Genomic DNA, 26001 nt, shown 5'->3' with positions numbered 1-26001 from the left:
TGGGTACTGATGCCGGGTCTTGAGGGCGTGTTGGTTTGGTGTATTGTGAATTTTCGGAGCCATTTACAGATGTTTCCTCTTGTTTCACGTCTTCCCATTTGGACCAAAACGAGCTTAAATCAAAACATACACGACTCCGTCTCCCGCAGCATGAGGCTCACCTTACAGCACTGCGCCATATTTTCCCAGAGCGCACTGCAGCTCAGAGAGATGCAGCGTCACAGCTGACACTAATGACCTGTCAACACTAGGGCGGATCGGCGTGAAGGTTGTTTGGGGTCAGAGGAGAGCGGCGACGGGTTTTGAAGTGTGGACCAAACGCCTTTATCTGGCATCCTGTTTGGCATGTTCACGTTAGCTCTACCAGTGATGTTGCCCTCCTTCTGTTGCGACATGACATCTTAAGCTGAACCAGCATCTAAACCACATTTGGAGAGGGTAATTGTAGCGGGGGAGGACGAAGGAAAACTTGAAAGAACAAACAATGAGGACAATGTGAGAATGATAAAGCCGTCCAAAGTCCTTCCAGTGCTGCCTGATTACACTCTGGAAGGCTTTCATCTGGGGCCTATCTGCCACGGGAATGGCTCGGATTGTCTAATGATGTTGCAGCGGCATTCCAAGGCTTATGAAACACCCCGCGATAACATGGCGGGTCTGTCCAACGGCACGTAGAAATCATGATCTGATGCCCAGGCCTGCTGGATCGGTGGCAGCCTAGCCCATCATTTACCCAACTCCAGGGAGCCTTGGCCTCTCACGCTGCGGTCATTGACAGACGCTCTCTGAGGGCAGTCGCCCCATCCGCTGCCAGTCGGCATGCTGCCCTCAGTGGATGCTGAATGCCCTCCCAGGGAGGAGAAACATTCTTAGAGGTTTATCACATGCCCTTTACAAGCCACAAATAAACCACGGAGGACGACACAAAGGGTGAGATGGAGGTTGGAATGTAAGAAAAGGAAGATGTTGCGTTTGTTAGATCAGATTTCATCAGACACATCAGAAGCAAAACTTTGACCAAATTATGTTTTCTCCTTTAGTTCAACCACAAACCCAGATTTGTAGCCTTTGGATTGTTTTCAACCATTAAGCAAATTATACCCGTCGTGCAGTAGTTGCAGATCTTTTAGGCAGAGGGTAGATCTGACAGTCCATAACTGTCTAACATTTTATACCTCCAAACTTCTTTGGGGTGATCTGACCTTTTCCTCTCAGGATCAAAAATAACTTCTCTGTTTCTCTTGTTGCTCCTTTCAATATACTCCGCTATCTGCAAGTGTTTAAGTTGAAAAATGAAATGGATAAATAAACTGAACGTGGAGCCAAAGTTCAGGGCCACTTAAGACCTATCTGGGGTGCTGTTTGGAAAGGGTTCAGCAGCTTGGTGGAAAGAAGGAGCGAGAAGAAGAGGGATGTAATGTATGGAGAGAGCACAGCGAAAAGACCCTGAGGTGAGTGTTAAGTGTGTCCACGTGTTTGGCAGACTTTTACACCGCGAGACGGCAGAGAAGTCTGCATGTCAGCCAGAGCAGCAGAAAACAAAGCTGTCGGGACGTTCGGAGAGCAGAAGCTGCAGGAAAAAACCCACATCAGCTGCACAGATGAAGCAAAAATAACCGATCTAACAAGCAGCTCATTAATAACCGGTTTGAACAACTAATGGCAATTTAAGGATCAGTTTCATGTCCAAAGAATGTATTAATGAAAGCACTGAGATCAACGAAAGGGAAGGAATTATTTATGTCCTGCAAATGTTAAGAGTGAACGGACATGGTTAAGCAACGATCACCTCAACCCCTGCCAAGACCAATATTTTTACAACCAATGGAGCTCCAAGAGAGGAAAAAAAAGAAGAGGAAAAGACCCCCTTCAATCACCACCTCTGCCTTCCACTTACAGCAAAAGGTTCTCCATGGTATTCTTCAATTAGCTTGCAGATTGTACCTCTAAGGTCCAACTCAGCCATGAGCCCAGCTTGATCTCCATCTCCAGAGGCCCTGGGCTGCTCCTGAATGTGCCCCCTTCTTCAACCCCTCCATCCATCAAATGCTCTGCAAGTTATTTCCGTGCTTCTTGTTTTAGTTCTCATCTGTTTATCAAAAAAGACCGTCTATCAAAAAAAACGCAGCAATAAGTTGGACTTTGAGAAGTAGCACAACGGGACACTTCTGCTCCTTCAGTGGAGGCTGCAGAGGACTATTTTTACACCTGGAGGAGGATTACAAATCCCATAACTCATAAAGAGAACCGGGCCAATAAAAAAAAAAAAAAAATACAGAAAGAAAACATCAGAGCGCTGTCTTTTTATTTTTGGCCATCCGTGAATGCCAGCATGTGGTTGAACATAACCAGGAAATGACAACATCTATAATTCACTCATAGACTAGAAGCCGAGGTGAAGGAGGCTAATGGTAAGTTTGGAGGTCGGTCAGTGCTGCAGAGGGTTTGTTTAAACGACATAAAGTGCTTGTGTAAAAGGAAACAAGCAGTCAGATGTGGTAATAGAAGGGAAGAAACAACCAAACACTGTCAGTTAAAAAAAAAGGCTTTTTGGTTTACTGGGGTCATTGCAAGACCAGAAAAAGATTGTTTTCCTTGGAGTGTGTGAAAAAAAAACAGCAATATAAAGTCTAACTATGGAGGGCAAACAGGATTTTATGATTTAAATATAAAAAATTAAGGAATTCATATTCCTAGAAGTTATCCTCCAACGAGTTCGAGAAAACCCTTCAAAAAGTGGGATTGCTTTTTGCCCTGGAAAAGTTAAATTTTGGGTGTCAACTTTTAAAGTGACACAGATAAATATTACAATTCAAACTGTGTGGGTTAGATTTGTAGCTTTGTGTTACCTTATGGCTGCAGGTGCAAGAATTCACATGATTTTGCACTGGAGTTTATAATATACAGCGTTACCTCACTTATTCACGTTTCAATACTCGCAGTTACACGTATTCAACCCAATTTCTCTTTTTTCAATCACGGGACTCCGCCGGTTAATCACAAAAACTCAGACAACGGTTTTGGGTTGTCCAAGCCGTGGAGGGTTGTCGACAGGTGTGGCTGCATGTGAAGGTGAGCGCACGCGTGTCTTGGACCCTTTATGCTCATGCGGCCATCTCAAGGGATGTCATGACAATGGAAAGTACCGTGTGGGAAGTGTATTGTAAAGCATTTGAAAGGATAATGCAACACACACACTTTATCATATTGATTTTTCTTTAATTCTATCCTCCCTGAATCCTGCGCACTGCACCCACTAGTGCTGTTGGGAAAGGTCATGCTCTTTGTGCGCCCATTGCACGCAACCTGGCTGGTAGAAATAAAGAAATTAGACAATCAGAGTGTAGTTTGTGTGGGTGTCCTATGGGCATCTCTTGGGCACTTGTGTCTCATGACGTGCCCATCCTGTGTGAGAAGAATTGCCTGCTGCAAGTAAAGAGTCAATCCTCGCACCCTATTAACAACTAGTGCTGCGTAAAGGGTGTTATGTAACATCCTCACCTGTACGTCATGAGTGTGTGCAACTTACATTATCTTTACAAATACTTCCCAATACACTTACCACACGACAATGACAATAGTACATTACATTTTCATGACAACCCTTGAGGTGGCCGCACTAGGCTCAAGGGAACTGTAAAATACACCTGCGCCCCTCTTATGATGCAGCCCTTGGAGCCACTCTTCGCTACAAACCTGTTGGACAACCCAAAGACCCGCAGCATCCATATGGGGGTTGACCTATACAAGTGCAAGTGACTAAAGCTTAAGGTGTGCGTACCAGCACATGACCGTGCGCAAATGCTGCATGCACAGAGTGTGCAGGTGATAAATAAGAACGCCTGTAGGATGTCCACACACATTATGCTCTGTCTAGTTTCCCAATTTCTAACAGTCTGGCTGCATGCAGAGTATGCACCTATCACATGATGGGCCACTTGCATAGTTCACAGGTTTCGGGCGGGATGAAAAAGTTAAAAATCCGTACAGTTTACCTACGTCAACATTTTTGCTCTACAGGCTCACCTAGCGGTGTGCGCCCTTGCTTTTTCCTCTGAAGACAGCCCTTATCTACCCATAAGAGCAGCTGTGACTAAAGCCTAAGGCATTTTAATGAAATCAATTCTTTGATCTTTTAATCTAAGCTCCAAAAACTGAAACACAGGTTTCAACAAACAGCTTTTTCTCCCTTTTCCCTGCAGCTGGTGTGTTGACAACTTTCCTATAACCACGATACACTGCTTTAAACTCTTTCTGCTGCAATTCTTGTACAACATGGTTTATGTCTTCTGTCGTCATTAAGAAGCAATCAGCAATCCTTGATTTATCAGGGTAATTTAGCCACCATCCCTTCATTTCCCAAACTCCTACATTCAGCCTTGTTTATGGCACGTTTCAGATGAAGCCGTGTCTGGGCCTTCACTGCGGCGGTCTGGGTTGGAGCGCAGATTAATGTGCTGCACAGAGCTGGGTTGAACTTTTATCACACATCCGTGCCTCTAGAATCAGATTGTGAGCCCATCATTAGGCTTTTCACCCGTCATTAGATGGGTAAACGTGCTGGTGGCTGGGCTGGATATTGTTAGCGTTTTGCTTCTTGCATTAAAGCTTCTTAATGAATTATAGCACGATAAGTCTGTAAAGAAGCAGAAACTAAGCAGACTCCAAAGCAAGTGGGGGATCTAGACAGGACATTTCCACTGATGAAAAAAGATCTTATGCCGAAAAGAAAGTACTTACATAATCTCTTGCTTGAAGATCTCTGGATAGGAAGAGTTGCAACAGGCCGTCGAAGAGCTAACCTCCTGAAAGAGGATTGAGATGGATAGGGGGACAGGTACAATAAAACCATCAGTTTTCACGGCTGCTAAGGGAATAATAAAAAGCAGTGTTGTTACAGGGATCCCACTCAACAATCACCACCAGCTCCATTCTGTCAGCTGAGGCTGGTGAAAGAAAGAGAAACTGATAAAGGAGTTCAGGACAAAGGCAGTGTGTAATCATGAAAAGTGCAAGAATGCATCCAAATGTGCAATCTCTTCCTGCATTCTTTGCTTTTTTTTGGATGTGAATAGTTTTACTTCCCAGTCTTGGATCATCCTGACCCTGTCAAAACATTTTTTTAAAAACCTGTCGCAGCCTCCTGAGCTCTGTGTTGGACATCACGTGTGACGGAGAGCTTACACTGATGTGTGTTTTTTCCGTCCGCTTGAGATCCAAAGTGGATCGGTACCAGCACTATCATTTTCTGTCATTACTCATTTTGGGCCAGACGCGGTGCGGAAATCCAGACTATTTTGGCAGTGATAGGCAGGAAAGGGAAAAAAGAAATGAGAAAAAGAAAGAGATAAAGGAAGAAACTTCTGTGGCAAAGAAAAACAAAACAAAACTGGTCCTTACCTCTCCTGGAACTGTCTGGACGGGATTAGGCCGGCGCGGGGGTTGGCGTCACCTTCATGTTTGGCTTGCCACCATGTTGCATCGTCCTGGCTCACAATCTCAAGGATTGAGCCTTTCTTGAAAGCCAGACCAGCTTCCTTGCATGGGATGGCCTTGTCTTCTTTGGGGTCAAAGTCGAAGAGTGCCTTCATGAACACCTGGATGTGCAAAAACGAGGCCATTGGCAGGAAATCAATGTTGCTTTGGCAACTCACGGTGATCCAAACTGTTTTTTTTACTTCTTTAGAACTAATTTTTTTCACTAAAGTTTCTTAGGCATTGACAACCCAATCCAAAGAAAATGGTGATTTTGTTGTTTTTAATATGTTCTTGTGGCATTTTTCTGATGATGGAGGACATATATAAAGAGAATTAAGCTCAAAACTCAGATATATCTTTCTAGTGAGCTCCTGCCGCTCTGTAGAAACTATGTCCTAGAAAACAACACAAGTATTTTTGATTTTGGCTAAAAACGGCCTAATCATAATTAAAATTGATCAAAAAGATGATCAGAGTGGGACTTTAAAGTTTGACCTCATAAAGGAAAATCATCAGCTTTGTTATGTTGTGAAGCACAAACTGCAACCTAAAGCATCTCGCTGCATCTTTCATCTAAATGAAGTCCTCTCAGCATAACATATTACTCCTTGGACAACTTGTTTAAAAAGAAAACATAAGACCAGAAAGCCTGTATGAACAGACAGTCCAGGACAGAGACTGTGTGATGAACTTTTTCAGACTCCTTTTGATTTAAAGAGTGCTTCTGCTATGCGGTGAATTTATGTTGCAGCCGATAGCGTTTGTTTGGAATATAACGGCTGCTTTGGCTGCTGCGCTCTCCAGCAGCTTCCACTCAAACGTGCATGCACCAAGATGTCCTCCTTCTCTTCCCTTAGGGCTTGTTTTGTTCCGACATCAACATGGGTTAGCCACTTCGCTCTTCTGGGTTGCATCTGCACGACCTGATGTAAGCACGCCGGCTATTTTTATGGAGGAGTTGCTGACTGTTTGGCAGCCGAGGACGATTATTCAGAGGGATTTATTAAACAGACGGACAGATTTAACCATTACATGATGACAAAGGATGCAAGTGGCCCACCCTCTCCTTTGTGCATCCATTAAGCATACAGGGTGGGCTGCTGTATGAGTAATCATCGGGAGCCTACACCCTGGAGCTTAAATAAGTGAGTGGATCCAGCTTCTGTCTGCTACTGATAGATGAACTACTGAAAAATGAAGTATCAACACCCCAGTGGGTGAGAGTGATGCCAGAGTGACAGTTGAACTAGGATGAATGGTCATGAGTCTCTAACCAAGCTCTACACATGAATCAATGGATATAGAGATAGCTTGGATGCTATATACACATGTGTTGACAAAAAAAGTAGTGCCATATTAAAAACATTAAGTGTAGAGAAGGGCACCTCGGGTCAAGCAGTGAACATAAAAAATGAGCTGCAACGAGGCTTACCTTTGGCTCTTTGACTGGCGCCTCCTCCTTCACACCGGGGACAAGTTTAAAGGTAATGGCTCCTTCTGACTGAGCCTGCATAAAGGCAAGACGGATGAAGAGGGTTAAGCAAGGTGATGGAAAAACCACATTTACCCAACGACATGTGGAGTTAGAGCTGTGGAACCACACAACAATGGAAAGCTAAAACAGATTCTCTTTGATGCCTTTTGGAATATTCATTATGTGGGGCACAAAAACCTCTCAAGTTATATGAACAGCAAGACTGATCAAACAACTAATTCAAAAACTTTGGTCTGAGAGTCCACAACTTTATACTATTGGAGAAAAACATGCAGTATTGATGTGAGAAAGCTAGTTTGAATGTCCTAAATATAAGCCAATGTGTGACCTGATCCTATACTTCATACGTATCTCAGATATACCACAAGCTTCCAGCTATTACTCCTGATTTTTACACAAATCAGGCAGTACTAATTGTTGCAGTTCTACCAAAGGCAATGGAGGCTGGTTGCAAATGGAATCAATTTTGTATTTATAGCTAAAAAGTCAGATTTTACACCAAGAAAAGTGTGGTTTATAGGATATTTTTAATTTATATTGCTGAATTTCCTATTAATGACAACTCTGGAGGGGTTGAATATTCTACTCGAAAGTAAGAGGACTTGAGTGAGGCTCCGTCTTTCGCTATTTGTGGGTGCCGCTCATTTCATGACGTCAACCTAGAGCCGACCTCTGCGGAGTGTCTGGGTTTCATCCCCAAATACAAATAACATCCATCTGAAGTCTTTCAAAGAAGGATGTGAATATAAAAGGAAATCGTTCAGGTGATCACTGCTAGCTCTGTGGATGTGTGTGTGAAGGCCCGTACACACCGGGACGAATATTCGCCAGGCGTTATTCGCCAGCGTTTTTCGCCACGTTTTTTGTGTTCACACCCAGGCGATTTTCGCTGACGATGAGTGGAGTGAACATGCAATTTCATTCCCTGACATTAGATGGCGCTTAATGTAAAACAGAAATACTCCTGTACACAAGGTGGCGCTGCGCAACTTTACGCTTCTTAAAGTCGCTTTTCACTCAGAAGAAGAGAGCAAGTATTTACGCGCTAGTCAGAATCAAACAAAGAAAACATGAATATTTCAAGCACCAGTAGCTCCAACTGGTGCTTGGTTCGGGGATATTTTAGAATGTCCGTCATTATTGCTTCGCGGCTGTGTAGACGCTACTTGGCGTCTATCTTCTTCGCTGGTATGTGTGCTCAGCAAGGCAGTTTTGTGTTTGAGCGCCCCCAAGTTGTGTTTTACTGTAACTTCAGAAGCTCCAGACACGTGAGCAAAAGTGCCATTCTCATTGGTCGAGTAGATTTCGACGCGACGCGTCGAAAAAAAAAAAACGAACCCTAGGCGTTTTTTTTTTTTGACGCTTTAACGCGTGGCGTTTTTTCGCGTCGGTGTGCACACTCTCGTTGGTGCCCTTTGTTTAGTCACGAGGCGTTAAACGTCGGCGAAAATCGCCGGCGAAATTCGTCCCGGTGTGAACAGGCCTTTAGCCTGGGGGCGGTGCTGGCAGCACAGACTCTTCCTGAAAGGGGCTGTTCCTCACTTGGTGACATCACAATGTGAGAACCCACTCATGGTGCCTAGAGAGCCGGGCTTTAGAGGGATACTCAGAGATGCATGAATGGAGCAAAATACTGCTTTGGGATTGTGTTTTGTGAGGAATTAACATTATAATACACCTAAAAGTTAAAAAAGTTGATTTTGCATGATATATGTATGCCCTTTAAGAAAATCTGTCATTTTGACTTTATTAGGGCTCAAACTAGGACAGATTTAAGGGTTTGGTCTAAAGACTGGCAAGTGTATGGATCTATGAGTAGACCCAACAGAGTGTCAAAATTGTCCTGCCCAAACGTCTTGCCAAAAGATTGCTGATTTGAGCTAAGTAAACACAGGCCAATGCGCCCTCCCCACCTCTGGCTTTTTTTCAGTAGGCACATTTTGTGGCTGCTCGACAGTCAACCGTGAACTGTGTTTGCGTATGTACTGTGTTTTCATGCGTATTGTGCTTCTGTGCTAAAACAGTGTATTTATTTCTTATGTCTATATTTGTATTGTATGGGGTATGGAGATGCAACTTTTCTTTTTGCTACCATGACCATAGTCCACAATTTCTGTTGACTGTCTGATCTTGTTCGGGTTGTACTGAAACCAAGTCCCTGTGACAGTGAGAGCTGTGCATATGACAATAAAATGAATCTGGATCTATTTCTGGTGTAAAGTCTGAGTTTTTAATGTTGGAATCAATGGCAAATTTCTCCTTTTTGCTACCAGCTTCCTGTGGTCATTTGAGGAATTGAAACATTTGGTACTTTGATTCCAGGAAACAAAATGATCCAACTTTAGAACACGAAAAATTCATACTTACACTGTTATTCTAAAAACTATCTTTGACTGCTTGGGTTGTATAGCCAACACAAGTGAAATGGGATAAAACTTTGTGTTTTTGACTATTTTTGTCAATATTTGTGGTCCAGTCATATACATTTCATATACATGTGGTCTAAAGGCTTGCAAAAACCAACGGAAAAAGGCTGTTGCTTCGGTTTTATTGCAGCGGTGGGAGGCTCAGGGTCATAACAGCAGTGAGGGAGGTTTTCACCATCACAAACAAGGAATGTGATCTTCGCCAAGAGAGTGGTTCTAAAACATAAGAGAAACCGCGGAACAGAGCCTTTGCATATAAGCATAAGACATACCATGCGTGGGTTCTCTCCGGGATCTCCGGCTTCCTCACACCATCCAAAAACATGCTTCATAGGTTAATTGGCAACTCTAAATTGTCCATAGGTGTGAGTGTGAGAGTGAATGGGTGTGTGTTTGTGGACATTCTACCCTGTGACAGACTGGCGACCTGTCCAGGGCGTCCCCTGCCTTCGCCCACAAGTGGCCGGGATAGGCTCCGGCATCCCCGTGACCCCAAAAGGGACTAAACGGAATAGAAAATGTAAATGAACATACCAGAATACGGATTATTTCCTCTGGTTTCTTGTCCTCCACAGGGATTCCGTTGACTTCCTTCAGTTCATCACCAACATGAATGAGTCCTACCGCCCCAACAAATAAGAATACAAATCTATGACTATTTAAATTTCATTTTCTGCAGCAGAAGTGGGTGCATCCATCAACATTTTTTTCCAAGGCAGCGTATGGGATCAGAAAAAGTTTGTTTTCTCACAAACACATGTGGACAAACAGTTATCATATCATATATTGATAGTCATGCTATTAATTTAAAATGCAACATGAATGTTGCATCATTCTTTTTTTTTTTATCTGACAAATAAATGTCACTTTTTTTGTCTTGCCGTGACCACAACTGCCAAAAAATAAGAACTGACCGCTTCTGGCGGCTGGTCCTCCTCTCATGATCCTGGCCACGACGATGGCGCCTGTGTGTTCGTCACGTCTTATCGTTGCCCCCTGTAAAGGAATCAGCACTGAACATTACACATGCGCTAGTAAAAAGGTGTTTTTATCTAAGGTAAGCAGATGTAGCAATTAATGGTTTACTACACAACAAAAATGCATCTAATTAGAAAAAATAAACTCCATAAAATCCTTTTAACCCTGCAAAGAGCAAGGATGAGAAAAGGCTGTTTGGAACTGAATCCTCATTACTTGTTGAAGAGAAAAATTGCTCATAGATCCGACAGACCGTCTAGTTTAAACATGTCTACAGACTGCAAACCATCCTTGCATTTTTTTTTTTGGCAGTCGTTTGATCACTCCCTAAGATTGTTTCAATTTCTTGTTGCATAAACAAAGAGGTCTTACCACCTCAATTAGATGATCAGTTCTATATTAAACAGGCTGTTATCAATTTCTGACCAATTCTCCTTTTTCATTAATCTTTCTGACATCCTTGGCGTAGTTCTGGCTACAGCCATCAACACAAATATTGAAAAAAATCCAAGGAAAATCTCTGGTTTTTACCACTTTGGCAACTCCATTATCGTGTCATTTTGGTTGTTATCACAACACAGTCTCTTTTTTATGGTTTTTCTTGAAGAAAATGGGTTCCCCAAGGCTGTTCTAGTGACTATGGACACGAAAACAACAGAAGACATTAGGATAAGACAGTGGCGACACCAAAAAGAATAATTGTGCTTATTAAAGAAACTAGAGAGGTCTAGGTTAGAAAGAGATCAGTAGAGCAGGTCAGCGGGAGAGGAAGGCACTGCCAGAGCTGGTGTCAGGGTCACATAAAACTCTCGTGCTGTGACTTAAAGCAGCCGTCTGCGACGCCGAGACAGACAGAGAGTCCTTTCTCCACGAGTGCCTGGAGGAATTGAGCATTACAGGGAAAGAGACAAACCCTGACAGACAATGGGGCGAGATAGGGACTCTACAGGAAATCTCACAAGAGTATTCAGACATGTGGTCATTGCATTTCTCTCTTTTCCTTTTATATGAGCTTTTTTTCTTTGCCGTTGGATGATGGCCAGAGGTATGATGGATGTTTTTATTGTGTCCCCTGAGGTGTTTGCTGGCTGGTGGCAGTCTAAAGGCTAACCAAACAGCAGAGGAGCAGAAGCCTTGGACTCTGCCTCTATGATGACAATGGGTTGTCTGCACAATACACTCCACACCGCCCGCCTAAGGCCTGTGTATGGAATGTGCTCGCATATGGTGTGTAGATATAAATCATGTTTTGACACACATGGCTTAAATCACACGCTTAAACCCAGATGCCACTCTCAAAGACCATTTTACTGACTTTTATTTCGAGTGGCAAAAGTGATTATAGAGCAGCACATTTAGAATGCAAATAGGAGTGGTGAGGTCAAACTTCTAGGAAGCAGAGACAATTTTATCTCCATTCAAAAACACCACTTTTTATGTGTTTTTACAAAACAAACATGGACATATTTATCATTTTACTTTACTTGCACTCTTTGTAAGTTATTCAAAGTTGCTGTTATTGTGAAATGTTTAAATTTGAGTAACCTAGTTTGACCCAAGACCCTGTGATGTGATGGGCCAATGTCAGACCGCCAATCCAGCAGCAAGAGTGTTTGGGATTTATGAGAAAAGGTGGAGGCTTTCTTTATTATTTGGCCAGCCTTAGTTTGAACTCACACTGGCACGGTAGTCGAACGAGCTCCTTCTGATAAGAAAAACTGAAGAAGGCCAAAAGACTCCAGTGGCAACAAGAGTGAAACAGAGTGCAGCGTAAGTGAAAGAACAGACGATAGTCACAAAACGACGAGCTGCCTGAAGAGGGGAGAAGACATAGGATGAGTAAATGAGAGGGGGTAAAGTGAGGCCAAAACTGTACAGGACAAGGGGTTTTAATTAAATATATGTCCTTGCAATTAGGAACAAAAGTTGATTTTTTTTTAATGAGAAAATGCAAGTTAAGATGGAGATTTGACTGGACAATAATGAACCAAAGACAAGTTTGTCCCTGAGATGAAAAAGACATTCTTGAATTACTTTAACCCCCATGATGTTAAGCAAAAACTATCAATAATTTGCCAATTAATTCAAAAATACTCAATACTCTTTGTACTGTGAAGGGTGTATTGTGTGTGTTGCCTTGGGACATACTGTAACAATCAGCCCTTGCAAACATATTTTTAAAAGCAGTCAATAGTGGTTACATTTTGTTTAGATATTGAAATGTCAAGATAAATGATCTTCTGGTGTTGCTTTCACTCTACAATGTTGTATACTGAAAGTAAGGGAAAAAAGAAAAATAGGTACACTTTCCTTTTGTGTAGTTCGATCTGACTTAATATTCTCAAGGGAAGAAACAATTATCCAAAGAATACGCAGATAGACATCTGACTATCACACATTGATAAATCTCTCTTTATTTTCCATATTTTAAGTAATTAAAAAGAATAAATCACCCCATCAGGAGTAGCAGAGGTGAGGTGTTAGGCTAAATCATGAAGGGCAGGGGTAATTGAGCATCGAGTTAGGAAACTCTGCTGGCCCTGTAACTAGTTATATATTTACTATAGAGTAATTCAGTCATTGCTCAGTTACCTTTTGGATCAAGTATTAAGTAGCTACTCTTTAATATAGCATTCCAACATTACAGTGCAGAAGGCAAAGTAATATCAACATGAAAAGGGTTTTGCTCAACAGCTGCCAGCGTCTTTGGCATTGGCTAAACAGGTCTCAAAGCGTTCCCTCTAGAAGTTGTTGACCTCCAGGGTGGTTGTTTGAGCTGTGGTTAACTGCGGTGAACTCCTGAACTAAGGTGATATTTACAACCATGTTTTTACATTTATGTTAGCGGGCCCTCAGCAGGGGTTTAGGTCGGCCTTTCTAGAGGTAACGATGCGACTTCCAGGAAAAAGGAAAAGACAACATGGCAAAGACAACACTGTAAAGGATAAATCTTTGAAGGGAAGAAAACAGGTAATGACGTACACAGTTAAGACATTCGGAGAAACTTCCGACCGTAAGCAAGAAGACAGAATCAGAATCAGAATCAGAAATACTTTATTGATCCCACACGTGGGAAATTTGTTCGTTACCATAACAACTGACAGGAAAAAAAGAGTAAGAATAATATAAATAAAAATAAAAAAAGAGAACAAGGAAAATGTGGTATAATTTAAAGAGCTATTTACATAACAGTGCAGGTAAAGAGATGTGCAAAAGAAATGTGCAAAATAAAGAAAAGAGAAAAAAAAATGTGCAAAGGTTATCTTCTGCATTGTGAATTATTGAACAGGGTTATAGTATTTGGCAGGAAGGATTTCTGGTACCGGGCAGTTTTGGAGCGGAGCTGTCTGAGCCTTCTAGAGAAGGAGCTCCGCTGTTTGTCCAGAACAGGGTGGAGAGGATGCTCTGGGTTGTCCATGATGGATAAGAGCTTGTTCAGTGACCTCCTCTCCATCACTGCTTCAAAGGTTTCCTGTTTGCAGCCAATGACAGAACCCGCCTTCCTGATCAGCTTGTTCAGTCTGTTGGTGTCACTGACTGCAATGCTGCTTCCCCAGCAGACCACGGAGGAGAACAAGGTGCTGGCCACCACAGACTGGTAGAAGATCCCCAGCATCTTGCTGCACACATCAAATGACCTCAGCTTCCTCAGGAAGTAGAGTCTGCTGCAGGCCTTTTTGTACACAGCAGTACTGTGGCTCCTCCAGCTCAGTCTGCTGTCGATAGTCACACCCAGATATTTGTACTCCTCCACCGCTTCCACATCCCTGCCCAGGATGCAGAGGGGTTGTAAGACTGTCCTTTTCCTCCGGAAGTCGATCACCATCTCCCTGGTCTTGTCCACATTGAGCAGCAGGTGATTCTCTCCAGCCCACTCCACAAATCCGTCCACCAGCCTCCTGTACTCCTCCTCCCGTCCACCGCTTATACACCCCACAACCACAGAGTCATCAGAGAATTTCTGTAGGTGACATGACTCTGAGTTGTGCTGAAAATCTGAGGTGTATAAGGTGAACAGGAAATGGAGAGAGCACAGTGCCCTGTGGGGCTCCCACACCACTCAGCACCACGTCAGACAGGACGCCGCCCAGTCGGACAAACTGTGGCCTGTCTGTCAGGTAGTCAGTGATCCAGGAGACGGTGGACGCACCAGCACCCATCAGCCGCAGCTTATCACCCAGTAAAGAAGGCCGGATGGTGTTAAAGGCACTGGAGAAATCAAAGAAGGTGATTCTCACCATGCCTCCGCCAGAAGAAAGATAAAAACAGGAGTCCATCTTAAATAGAACTAGAATTGTATTTTCCTCTCATAATTTGCACATTTTTGTACTGGAGTCCCCTTTCCCCTGTACCTCATCACAGCCTTTAGCCTGTTTTAGTTCTTTTAACCCTCCAGAGGTATCGCAGTCTCTCCTTGGAATCACAGTGAGGCAGCTGGAACAAAGCAGACAAATCCACCCTTCTGAACTCAACACCACCTTTCGCTGTGGTGTGATACCCTATGGGCGCTATCATGGGCATCCAACCATGCGTAGCCTCTAATGAAGAATGGCTGCTCTGTTAAACAAATGTGTAAACATAGCAGACTTGGACCTAAATAATCACTGTAATGTGTGAGTGTTTTGGAGAAACATAAAGAATCTGGAGCAACAACAGGGGCTTCTTGGTGAAGCAGCTCGGCGTGGACTGATGACTGGGCTTACACCGACTCTTCAACGCCTCCTGGCACATGGAAGCCATCTCAGCCTTTAACTCATGTTTAAACAGAGTAAAACGACTGAATTAGAAATCTACATCTGTCAAATGGCTTGAGGGACAGCATTTGTGTTGTTTTTTGAAGAATGCTAGTGTCTGTTTCTATGAGAATGTGGCATAGAAGTGAGTGTACCTGATGTCAGGCACTGCGGGACCACAGAGAAACCTCAAAAGAATGAATGATTGATGCTGGACATTCACTAAGCCTGATGGATGGGCTACGCTGTATTAGCAATTACAAGTAAGGCACCATTTAACCATCGAGTGTCACAATTCAACTTTTTCCATGGAAAGTGTGCCCAGGAAGGCTAAATAACTTCAGGTTTCAGGTCTAATGCTCGTTAAAGGAGAGTTTCTTGAAAAGCTCACAGTAAAAGGAAAAGAAAGTACACATCTACACCATTTAAAGTGCATTAAAGCAGAGCTTCAACCAAACAACCTTTCAGGTCTTTTAAACATTCATTTCCACTGTGAAACTGTGAAAATACATGCACCACAATCCTTGAGGAGATGAGAGTCACCCCGAAAAATGACCGTGGTAGACATATGCCATTTGTAAATTTACTAGAGACCATTCTTATAAGTCTTTGCAGCATGAAGAATTTCCAAAAGGTTATATTTGTTGTATTCTAACAGTTAAAGGCCGGGTCATACAGCTACTATATACAATTTTGTGCATGTTGCACGGATGAAAATTGGTCATAAATGCCAAAAAAAAAGTGAGAAAAGTTGTGTGAAATTTTCACAGATGAATCATGAATAAACCACATTAAAACCACGGAAGACGTACGAATAAACCACACAAAGAACATGTAAATCAACATAGAACATAAACCGTTCGGATTATTGCGCTGTTAATATGCAATTCATTAATGATTTGTGCGCTAATTACATCATTTTAATGCGACATGTGCACTGTATATGTAATTATAATAACATATACATTGGTGGTACATGCATAAAAACTCCGTTCCACATATGTGGAACGGTCGTAGGAACCCACACATTTGCGTGTGCATTTCGCAAAAATCAATTGCATAAGATCTACATAATAGTTGAATACAAACACGTAGAATACGCATAAACTTTGTAATGATTAACTGACCAAAAATTTTAATCAGCTCTAAATAGAATTCATGTAAAGACCCGTCGGCCGACACCCTCGACGGACATCTGTGCACATTGATGAAAGACAAATGCAAGAAACCCTTTTGTATTAAGTATATCAAGAATTATGTGCATCACAAAAGACCGGAATTTCCTACATGGAAAATGCACAAAATGAATGTAGTGGCTGTGTGACACGACCTTCAAACCTTTTCTAACTCTAGGAACGTTTAAAACACTTCAACGTAATTTTAGGGGTGTCAAATTATTGCATTAATCGGGATTTTAAAAATGTATCACAGAAAATTTAGCACATGATTTTTTTAATCGCATTAATCTCATTTTTGCGTTGGGTGGTTCCTTCCGCATCGTCCATTTTATTTCTCATGATGCACAACTTAAAAGGTTATCCTGCTTACACACACCATGATCAGTAAAAAGAAAAAAAAAATCAGTTTTTAATACTTTAATCTGGTTATACTTTTAAGTGTAAATTGTTTTTCCCAAAAAGTGGACTATTCAAAACTCGGTGACCATACAGACTGCTCTTCTAAACATTATGATGAGTTAAACAAAGCATCATTTCAAAGGGAAAGCTCTTCAAGCTTGTTTTTGTACAGAGAACCAAGAAACCAAGTCCGAACTTGTTATAGTTCAATTCCTCTGGTGTCACCATCCCTGTGTCTGAGCTCCTCGTCCTCAGGTTCTCGTCTCTTTTTCTTCCGCTACATACCAGAATGATCAAATTCAAATCAAGCAGGTTTCTACTGTCTCGATGTTGTGTGTCAAATGTGAAATATGTCAACATATGTTTTGTGGCATTGATAAGAAGTTTGTGTTCAAAATTTTTGAATTGCTCAGAGAAGTGCTTCGAATGTTTTTTGATGTGTTAAATTAGAGCACTCTGGACCTGAGGTATTGTTTTTGTTCCCTCCTAGTGGTGTAAAAGTAAAGTTTGGAAGTCTGTTATAAAAAATAAATAAAAAACTTAATTAAGCCAAATTTCTTTTTGTATTTTTAACTTTTACTGAGCCACAATGTCACAAATTTAAATGAAAATACCTCAAAATGGGGCTTTTCACAGCAATTATTAGATTAGATTAAAAATAGATTGACACGATTAAATAATAAAAGGTCATAATTACTTAATCTCACAAAGCAATTCATCGCATGACAGCCCTACTTAATTTATCAAGAAATTCAGATGATGGACAAGCCAATAACTTATCTGTCTAGTTCTAGTAGCCAATGGCAGAAATAAGTCTTAGGTAATTCATGGAACCTTAAAGATGTAACTATAGACAGAAGTAATTCATCTTTAACAAACAATACAATTTAGCATTACAGGAAAAAAGGAGCAGGTTGGCATGCCAAACTATTATTTCTACAAAGTGGCATTAAATATACAAACGCGCAATTTTAACCCATTTGAAATTGATATCATAACATTGACGCATTACTACCTTCTGCAGTTTTTGGGGGTAAAAAGAAAAAAAAAGTCCATGACTGGGTTGGATTTGGTCCGTCATAGAGAAGAGTGCTTAGCATAGCGTGGCCAACATACAAGCCACACCATTAGAGATGACATAAGCCGATCGCCTCATGCAGAGCAGTAAAAAGCAGAGTATATTGATACAATTTGGATCCTGTTACATCTCACAGGGTTGAGAGAACAGAGCAAAGATTGTCCAGCGAGCTGTCAGCAACACATGAAACTTTAGCAGATAAGAAGTAAAAGACAAGCAGACTTTGGCCTCTCGTCACTTGCCTTGGATTGGTCACAGTGAGTGTTTTGGTGTTTGACTGGAGGCAGTTAGAGTGCCCCCTGGCTGACAGACTTCTGGATGACATAATGGAATTTGGCTGGCTTTGTAAGCTACTTGTAGGAATGACGATAACCCTGGCAAGTTGCATTGGCAAGCCTCATCCTAGTGTCTGTATCTAGACTACTTTTGTCTGTCTTCAGAATGCCGCAGAAGAACAGATGGACACAAGAAGCTCTTCACCCAAGGCACAGCCTCAGCTCACAGCCACTTCGCCATTCCTAACCTGCCAGGGAAAACAAACTCTGAGCTCCATTAAAAAAAAAACTCTCTGCCCTCCACCCGTAACAACCACTCAAAACATTGCCCCCTGAACCCAACTGAACACCATCGCATTTGACAAACATTATTTCTCCCTCCAAATTAAGAGCGACAGGGGAAAACAAACGCGAGCGGCCGGTGAAGGGGCGGACGTGTTTTGACATGATGTCACTTAACAGCAGAAGTGTAACGGGACAATAAACTCCCGCTGACTGCTGTGTTGACTGCTATGTTTAGAGGTATAAATAGGGGTGTAGTGGAAACACATGCCGTCGTTCTTCACACCAGATGTCAGACGTGGAAAAAACCAAATATGAAGTGGGACTGGGCCTCCTGGACATTAAAACACAATTACCTCCAATCATATCTGGTGTTGGAGTGTGTCATTTTGTTTGACCTGAGTGAGATGGCACAGAGCCCCTGCCAAGCACATAACATGCATGACTGCTTGGGTATTTACAAGTTATTGTAAAAAATAAAAACAAGCAAAATTACAAGATTTGTGTATTTGATCAGGCAATAAATGTCCGCTAAGATCACCAAGAGGGAAGAATACAGTGGTGTAAAAAATTAGAGAAGGGAAGCAGTTAAAAGTATCTTTTAAATGATTTTTCTACTTCTACCCCTGCTAGTATGTCTTTTACACCTGTTTCATTAAATCATTTGTTATTTTGACCCATAAAAGCTCAATTTTTAGCCAAGTCTCCCTATAGTGGCTAAAGCAGACTGTGGTTTCCCAATGTTGTTTTCTTAACCCCAAAATTATCCAACTAATTATAATTAACAGCAATACTGAAAATGGAAATTACTGGTCCTTTTTAGTACTATTATTATTATTATTACAGCAAACCCAGTTCAGAGGGCTTTCTGACTGGACATTTGTCTTCTTGCAACCCCTCTTTCCTTTTCCTCTCCCGCTTCTTTAAACCCTAATGTTGGAGCAAATCATTACCCGGTCTACCAAAACACACCTAAGTAGCCCACCTCTGTGCTTCAAGCAGCTGGCTGTACATTTGGGTGAGGGAATCTGTGTATCTGAGGGTGTTTGTTTCCCCCACTCCCGCATGACTCAGTGTGCGAACACTTTGGTGATTCACTTAGGTTGAGTGGAACTGCCACCTCTTTGCTAGAACTTTGACAGCGCCAGAAATTTCTGTCATCATGCAGTGTGAGAGCTGTACGAATGCATACAAAGAAACGGTTGTGCCATATAGAGAAGGATGTCTCTCTGCTTTGGGATTGTTTAGAGTTTTTACCATCATTATACTTTGAATTGGTAAAACAGCGCTTTCACATGCCACTTCTCATTTCCACAGCAAGTCCAGAGGCAGAGCTGCTGAGGGGCAGGTAGCCGATGGGCAACAATACACACATTCAGTCTCAGAGCTCCGTCCAGGGATGTGTGCACACATTCACGACTACGTATCACAGGAGAAAGACTTTATTTAAGGGGGGATGTGAGATTAGGATCTGTGGATGCCTCAGATGTGGCTTTGGAGGCTGTGCATGTTTTCACATTCACAACTCAAGACTGTGAGGTTGGTGTGACAGCCGCGGGAACGAGTGCTCCCGAAGAAAACACAAAAAAACAAACAGCCACTTTTACACCTCTGCTTCAAAACACTGTTATAATACCTGTTCAGTTAGGAGAGAGACATTTCTGCTAAACAGAAATTGTCAAAACGGATTTTATAAGAATCTGATATCAGCACTAAAGTAATATATGTTTCTAGCATAATATTGGTGTAAAGAAAAAACTCATGTGGTCCACTTTCACTTAATTTTAGAGAATCCCTATTTTACCTCTTCATATTTTATAACACAAACATTAAAACAAATTGTTGTTATGATTTAGATTGGCTTCTTGACATACACATCAGGCATTTCTAACAAGTTAGGAAAAGGATGGTTTTGCTCACTTTAGCATGTAAATTGGGGTTTACGTGTTCAGAGTGCCATGCTGTCCCCACTAAAGCAATTCATTCATTAAGTTCTTTTAGTTTGATTTTATTTCTGTTTATTTTTATTTACCTTTGTAGTGGAACCTACGATGGAGTTTTAGCGCCACGCAAAAAATAAAAGTAAAATTAATTAAAGTCTTAAATTTAGACGGAAAAAAACTCGTCAATTTACGAGATTAAAGTGGAAGTGGGCATACGCTACAGCAAGTGAACGGCGTGCAGCAGCAGAGCAGATCGACTAAAATTAATTAAACAGGTGAGCTGAATGTTTATTGATAACGTTAAAAATGTCTGGAAGCTCATTTGTTTGATTTACGATTCATTAATGTTTTAATGTAAAGTATTGCACTATATTTTGTCGTTTTGTAGTTTATTTTCTATAACAATAAATCAAGGTTTTTGTGGGGTATTTTGTTGATATTTCAAAAAGTGTTAGCATACCTTTTTACTGTTTAACATTCGAACACAGATGGAGGATTCTGAGGCGCAAAACTTCTAAGACCGATAAAAAACAAATGTCCTCATAAAAATCTGTGACAAATGCAAAGTTTCCAACTCTGAAGCAGGAGCAAAAATGGGAGTAGGCAGCTTCCCACAGTGAGACCGTCAGCATCAACAGCTCTCTCTATCTTCTGCTGCAGCTTCCCCCAAAACTCCAACTCCCCAGGACAGCGCAGACCAATCCATCACGTGAAAGATGAATTGCATTTAAGGCATGTGGTTCTATCTGTAAAACACTTGCACATGTGCTGTCTTCTTTAATCTCATTAGCTGCTTCATTTATTCCCAGTCAGTGTCGTTACTTTTCTGTCAACATTCTGATAGAGAGAGATAATAGAAAAGTCACTTTCCTTCAACGTATGCATCAATCTGATCTCTCTTGTGTCTCATGTCCTGATTGGTAACGCATTTTTGTAGATTTTTAGTCTTGGAGTGAACCTGTTTGTGTATACGCACAGACTAAACACGTAACACGAATGGCATTGCAGCTTATTTGTGTAGGACAATGACCGCAGCGTTGTAAATCAAAGTGTTTGAGCAGACTTCCAGACAAATGGAGTAGGAGAGGCCCTGATCCCACTGTCCTGATTGTGTCCAAGAGTAGAAGAGGCCTGTCTGCCACAGATGAGAAAAGCATGGCATGTGGAACTGCCAAAATTTCATTCCACTGACTGCAGTTCATGAAAGAACTACCATGTTGCAATCTGAACAGACTACAAGGTTTTTGCTTTGCTGTAATTACAAGCTTCTCATCAAGCAAAGAAAATCTACAAAAACAAAAACTGAAATTAGACTAATCGTTTGAGACACGTCTGTCTTCATACGCGCATTAGTGCCATAGCTCTGACGTCAAAGTGCTGCTATTTGTGGGCCTATAATGAGAAGTCCAGCTGATCCGCTGGTATCCAGGCCGGCTGTGTGGCCGGGCTCAGCAGTGGTAGATCCAGATGGATTGGTTCTAGTTGATGCCAGGCGGGATCTTATGAAGGATGGTGGTGCCAACTGAACGGCAAAGCCAGCTGCACTCAGTGACACTCGTAATATGAAATCCAAACATGGTTATGTATTGACATCAAGTAGAAAGGGGGTATAACTGAAGATTGATACAACCGGACACCGATTGTGGGACAACACTAGAAGCAATTTTGTAACCTAAAACCTAGGAAACCAGGGATCAAAACCTAACGGAACCACAATCTATACATGTGGACTAAAGGTGTAAATACAAACACAACCAAAAGAGCTGATTATTAAGAGACAGCAAACCCTGCCATGGCCTTTTGCTCCCACATCATTCAAAATTGCAAATGAAGGCCAAAGCAAGAAGGGCTTATAGCAAAACCATATGAAAAGAGTGAATTAAAGAGTGGGAGGAGAAGGGAGGGAAGGATGCCGTGCTAGCAGGAAGATCACGAAAGATGAACTGAGTGGGAGAAATGAGTGAATGCTGATCCCACACCGACTCAGCAGCATTGAAAGAGCGGCCGAGTGATGTACGAAACGACAGCGCGCACAGCGGGGCACACGCAACAAGGATCCCCATGTCTGCTATTTACATTTACGTCACCGGGGCTTCCAGAGTATCCAAATGAGAGGAACAGAGTCGGCCACAGCAGGCATGTCCTCCACCGATGTTCTCACTTCATAGCGATGGTCACTCTGAGCAGCTGCAGTGCACTAGTCTGTGGGCGACTTGCTTTTCTCTCAGCTCAAGTTGCAATAGGTTTTGGATTTTTCAAAATTCTTTAGAAATGATGCAGACTGCTCCAAAATAAAGAAGGCCTTCTTTACAAGACATTTACAATACAATTTGGATAAAAAGGAGTAAATGTAATAATGTAAGACAACTAACAGCACTTTTAGACAAATTTCTATAATAAAACTTTTATCAGCTCAATTTTATTATTGATGTTTAGGGAGGCTTGCTGATTGTAGGTCATACGTAACAACTACAAGCTTTTTAAACTGTATTTTATCATCTGCTCCTCAACCACCAAGATTAATCAATCAATCAATCAATCAAACTTTATTTAAAAAGCACTTTTCATATAAAAATATAACACAAAGTGCTTTACATTAAAACAAAACAAAATAAATAATATAAAAACAAGCATGAAAATTAAAATAAACAAGCACAAAAATAAATAAATAACAATAAAAAATAGGGCCCCCCTCCCTGTACCTACACAACCCCCCACTTCTTTCACATGTCCCACCCCTAACCTCTAACTAATGGGGAAAGACAATGAGAAATGGCAAAAAAGAAACAGGCTTAGCACAAAAACAAGATGTTGGAAAGTTGAGGATGTAAAACAGAAAAATATGCAAAGGACTTTGGCAAATGCACATGTCGCCAGATTAATTTAGGACCTTAAAATAATCTGCTACCAATCTAAAAGATTGATAAAATCCCAAAAGAAAGATGGATTACCTTTTAAGGTGTTCAGAATGACAATGAATCATAAAATAAACAATTACACACATAAAAAATGTTTTTAATGCATTTTGGACCCATACCTTTTTTTTGGTACAGTCCAATTCAATGGAATAGGATTATAAGGAATTTTGTTTCTTATTTCAAATTGTTGTGAATCGGGAAAAAAGGAAGGGGGGGGGGATAATTTTATCGTGGCATTTCTAAACTCTCATTTCCTTCAGGACTCCTGGTTTTCTTTAACATGTCAGTTTGTAAAACTACATAAAAAAGTGAAAAACATCCCAGTCCAGGCCTGCTGTTTTCCACGCCACACTCAGACATCAGCCTATTACTACAGGAGAAGATGGGAAGCAGCAGACACACAGGGGAAAGCTCCTGCCTGTTCTCTCGTTCGCTGTGGAGTACTTTGGAATGACACATTTAGTGGCATTTGCTCTGAACTTGACGGATGAAATGTGTTTCTATCTAATTCAAGTGGAAGGCTATAATGAAACGGTTTCCTGTTATAGATCAGAATACCTGCATGTAGTGTGTTGTGCTTCAAAGTCTAAAACAACGAACAGTAATAAAATGCAATTTACTACAAGAATATCTCAAAAGAAAATCAGTACTGTGATACAGTTTTGTGTTTTAGTACTAACAAGTTCTATAATCAAACCCTTATTTATTGAAAACATTTCTTAAAAACTATCTGGATGTGTTTTTTTGAGATTTTCTCTCACATTAAATGATATTTATCCAACAAAAATGTATGCATAATACACTTGAATAAAATTGATTCCTGGTTAAAGTCCGTACTAAAAGCTTTTGAAACCTTTCCTTTACAAGAGGCTGGGATGATTCTTACCATTAGTGTAGTAAAATTCCAAGCCTAGATAGTACTTTTAACGCACTGCTGAAGTATCAGACAGGATTTCAGATTTATTCTTTTGCCAAAGTGGTTATGATAAGAACTAAAGAGCAAAGATTTAGAGATCACAGATGAGAGTTAATCTGATGGCCTCTCAGAAAGACTTTCCTCAAGATTTATGGAATTTTAAATAAATGAGAGATTCATAACATCTTTTTATGTTGAAGAATATCTATTTTTAAATATACTTGGTGACTTTCTTTTATTAACTTTTAGTTAAGGTTTTGATTTTGTACCTAATAATCTTATACCAATGTTCAAACTGTTTTTGAGATGTGAAATGCAAAATTGGATGTACATTAACCCCATATAAACATTTGGTTCATGTATGATACACACTTTTCTGAGACCCCTATGTCATTAGCACGATCCAAACTTCCTTAGAAATTCATTAGATCCAACTTGGTCCACGTTTTTTTGCCTGGTAGTTCATCATCATTCCACTAGGGGCAATAGAAGGACTTTTCCTGCTCATTTCAAACTGGCTGCTTCCATTAATACTCAAAATCACTTTAGGACGACAAAAAAGTGTTTATTTTCACATTTTTATGGTGAGAATGACTTGTCTATTGTTATTCATTTTTTTAATCACTACTTGTATTGAAAGGATGTTAAATGTATTCATAATTAATTCTTTATAATAGAGTTACACCGCAATAAAAAAGTGTGGATCAGATAAAGTGGTTAAATAAGGTGCTTTTTTCCTGAATGCTCATGTCAATATTTTTGCATATTATTTTGCATAAAAAAGGACATTGCAGACATTTTTTGTGGACTTTACAGGGTTCATGGGGGAATTCAATGTAGCTTAACAAATGTGAAGTTTTCTGAACTGAAACTGTGAGAAGCTTTAATCTAATTTGTGGTTGCAACGGAGCCCCTGGCGATCCACAAAAGTGCGTTCTACTTTAACAGCACTACCAATATGGTGCAACAGTGGATGCTGTAACAAACCGATAATGGGTAATTCAGATGTTTTAAGCGGCTAAAATACTTTGAAATAACAGCGTCAGCTTCCTCAAGAATAAATCCAGACAGCCGATTAAGCTGACTGTGGCTGGTGTAAATCTCATTTTGGGTTGATGAAATGGGATCTGCCATCAGGCTCGAGGAGTAAACATCAGCACCAATGTGTGCCGTGAGGTGGAGGAACAGAAAATTCCTCTAAGCCACATTAATTCATTCAGAAGCTACAGAGAACATGCAAGAGGCAGGAACCCAAAAATGGCTTAGGTGTGTTCCCCTTCCACTGGGGTGTGGTGAGAAGAGTGCAACGGCCTGGAGCCAAAATGGTGGTTAGAGTGAAAAACCGCAAAGTCAAAATAGAGGCGGCCAGGGCCAGGATGTGTCCGTCAAAGATCAAAGGTAGGCAGGGCCTCAGAACACAACAAAGGACTGTGAGGACAGAAGGACATGTTTGACCAGCCAATGAGGATGTGTGCTGCTCTGTGTATATTTTGCTGGAGGACACTGAGGTCACCAAGCACAATCTTGGCATTACAATTAAAACTAAATTGGACGTAAATCACAAAAGGAAAAATGGGTATGTGATGCAACCAAAACCAGCGGTTATGGAGGCCCAGTTCCAAATGTCTCCTTTAGCTGAAAAGCGTCAGGAAATGCTTGGAATGGGAACCATCAGAAGACGTAGACTCCTAGGTTGCCACAGGGTGGAGTGACAATGAGAACGCCAGCCAGCATGTAAAAGTAACGTTGAGGCCGGAGGCCAGGACTGGCTGTCGACGTCTGGGAAGTGGACGCGAGAAACATGTTGCTTTGAGAAAGCAACAAGTGAGCAAGACAGGGTAGATGTTTGCAGGCGCCAAGCCTCGGCAGACTGAAATACTCCTGGTAGAGAAAGGGAGCAAT

At 41.3% G+C, this 26001-nt stretch overlaps 1 protein-coding gene across 5 annotated transcripts in view; it reads right to left on the bottom strand.

The window, feature by feature from the left end:
* mpp7a (MAGUK p55 scaffold protein 7a) overlaps window positions 1-26001 on the bottom strand; it is a 157198-nt gene that overhangs the window by 42085 nt on the left and 89112 nt on the right. For all 5 annotated transcript variants that reach the window (XM_023949912.2, XM_023949914.2, XM_023949915.2 and 2 more), the window contains exons 7-11: window positions 10314-10395; window positions 9934-10019; window positions 6911-6985; window positions 5401-5597; window positions 4741-4805 (exon numbers count right to left, since the gene is read on the bottom strand). In XM_023949912.2, the coding sequence (XP_023805680.1) occupies window positions 4741-4805; window positions 5401-5597; window positions 6911-6985; window positions 9934-10019; window positions 10314-10395 (505 nt within the window). The remainder of the gene's footprint in view (window positions 1-4740; window positions 4806-5400; window positions 5598-6910; window positions 6986-9933; window positions 10020-10313; window positions 10396-26001) is intronic.

Source organism: Oryzias latipes, chromosome 20 (genome assembly GCF_053564925.1).
Source record: "Oryzias latipes strain Hd-rR chromosome 20, Olatipes_Hd-rR_3.1".
NCBI classification, from domain to species: Eukaryota; Metazoa; Chordata; class Actinopteri; order Beloniformes; family Adrianichthyidae; genus Oryzias; species Oryzias latipes.
This window is presented reverse-complemented; position numbering and strand designations above follow the sequence as displayed.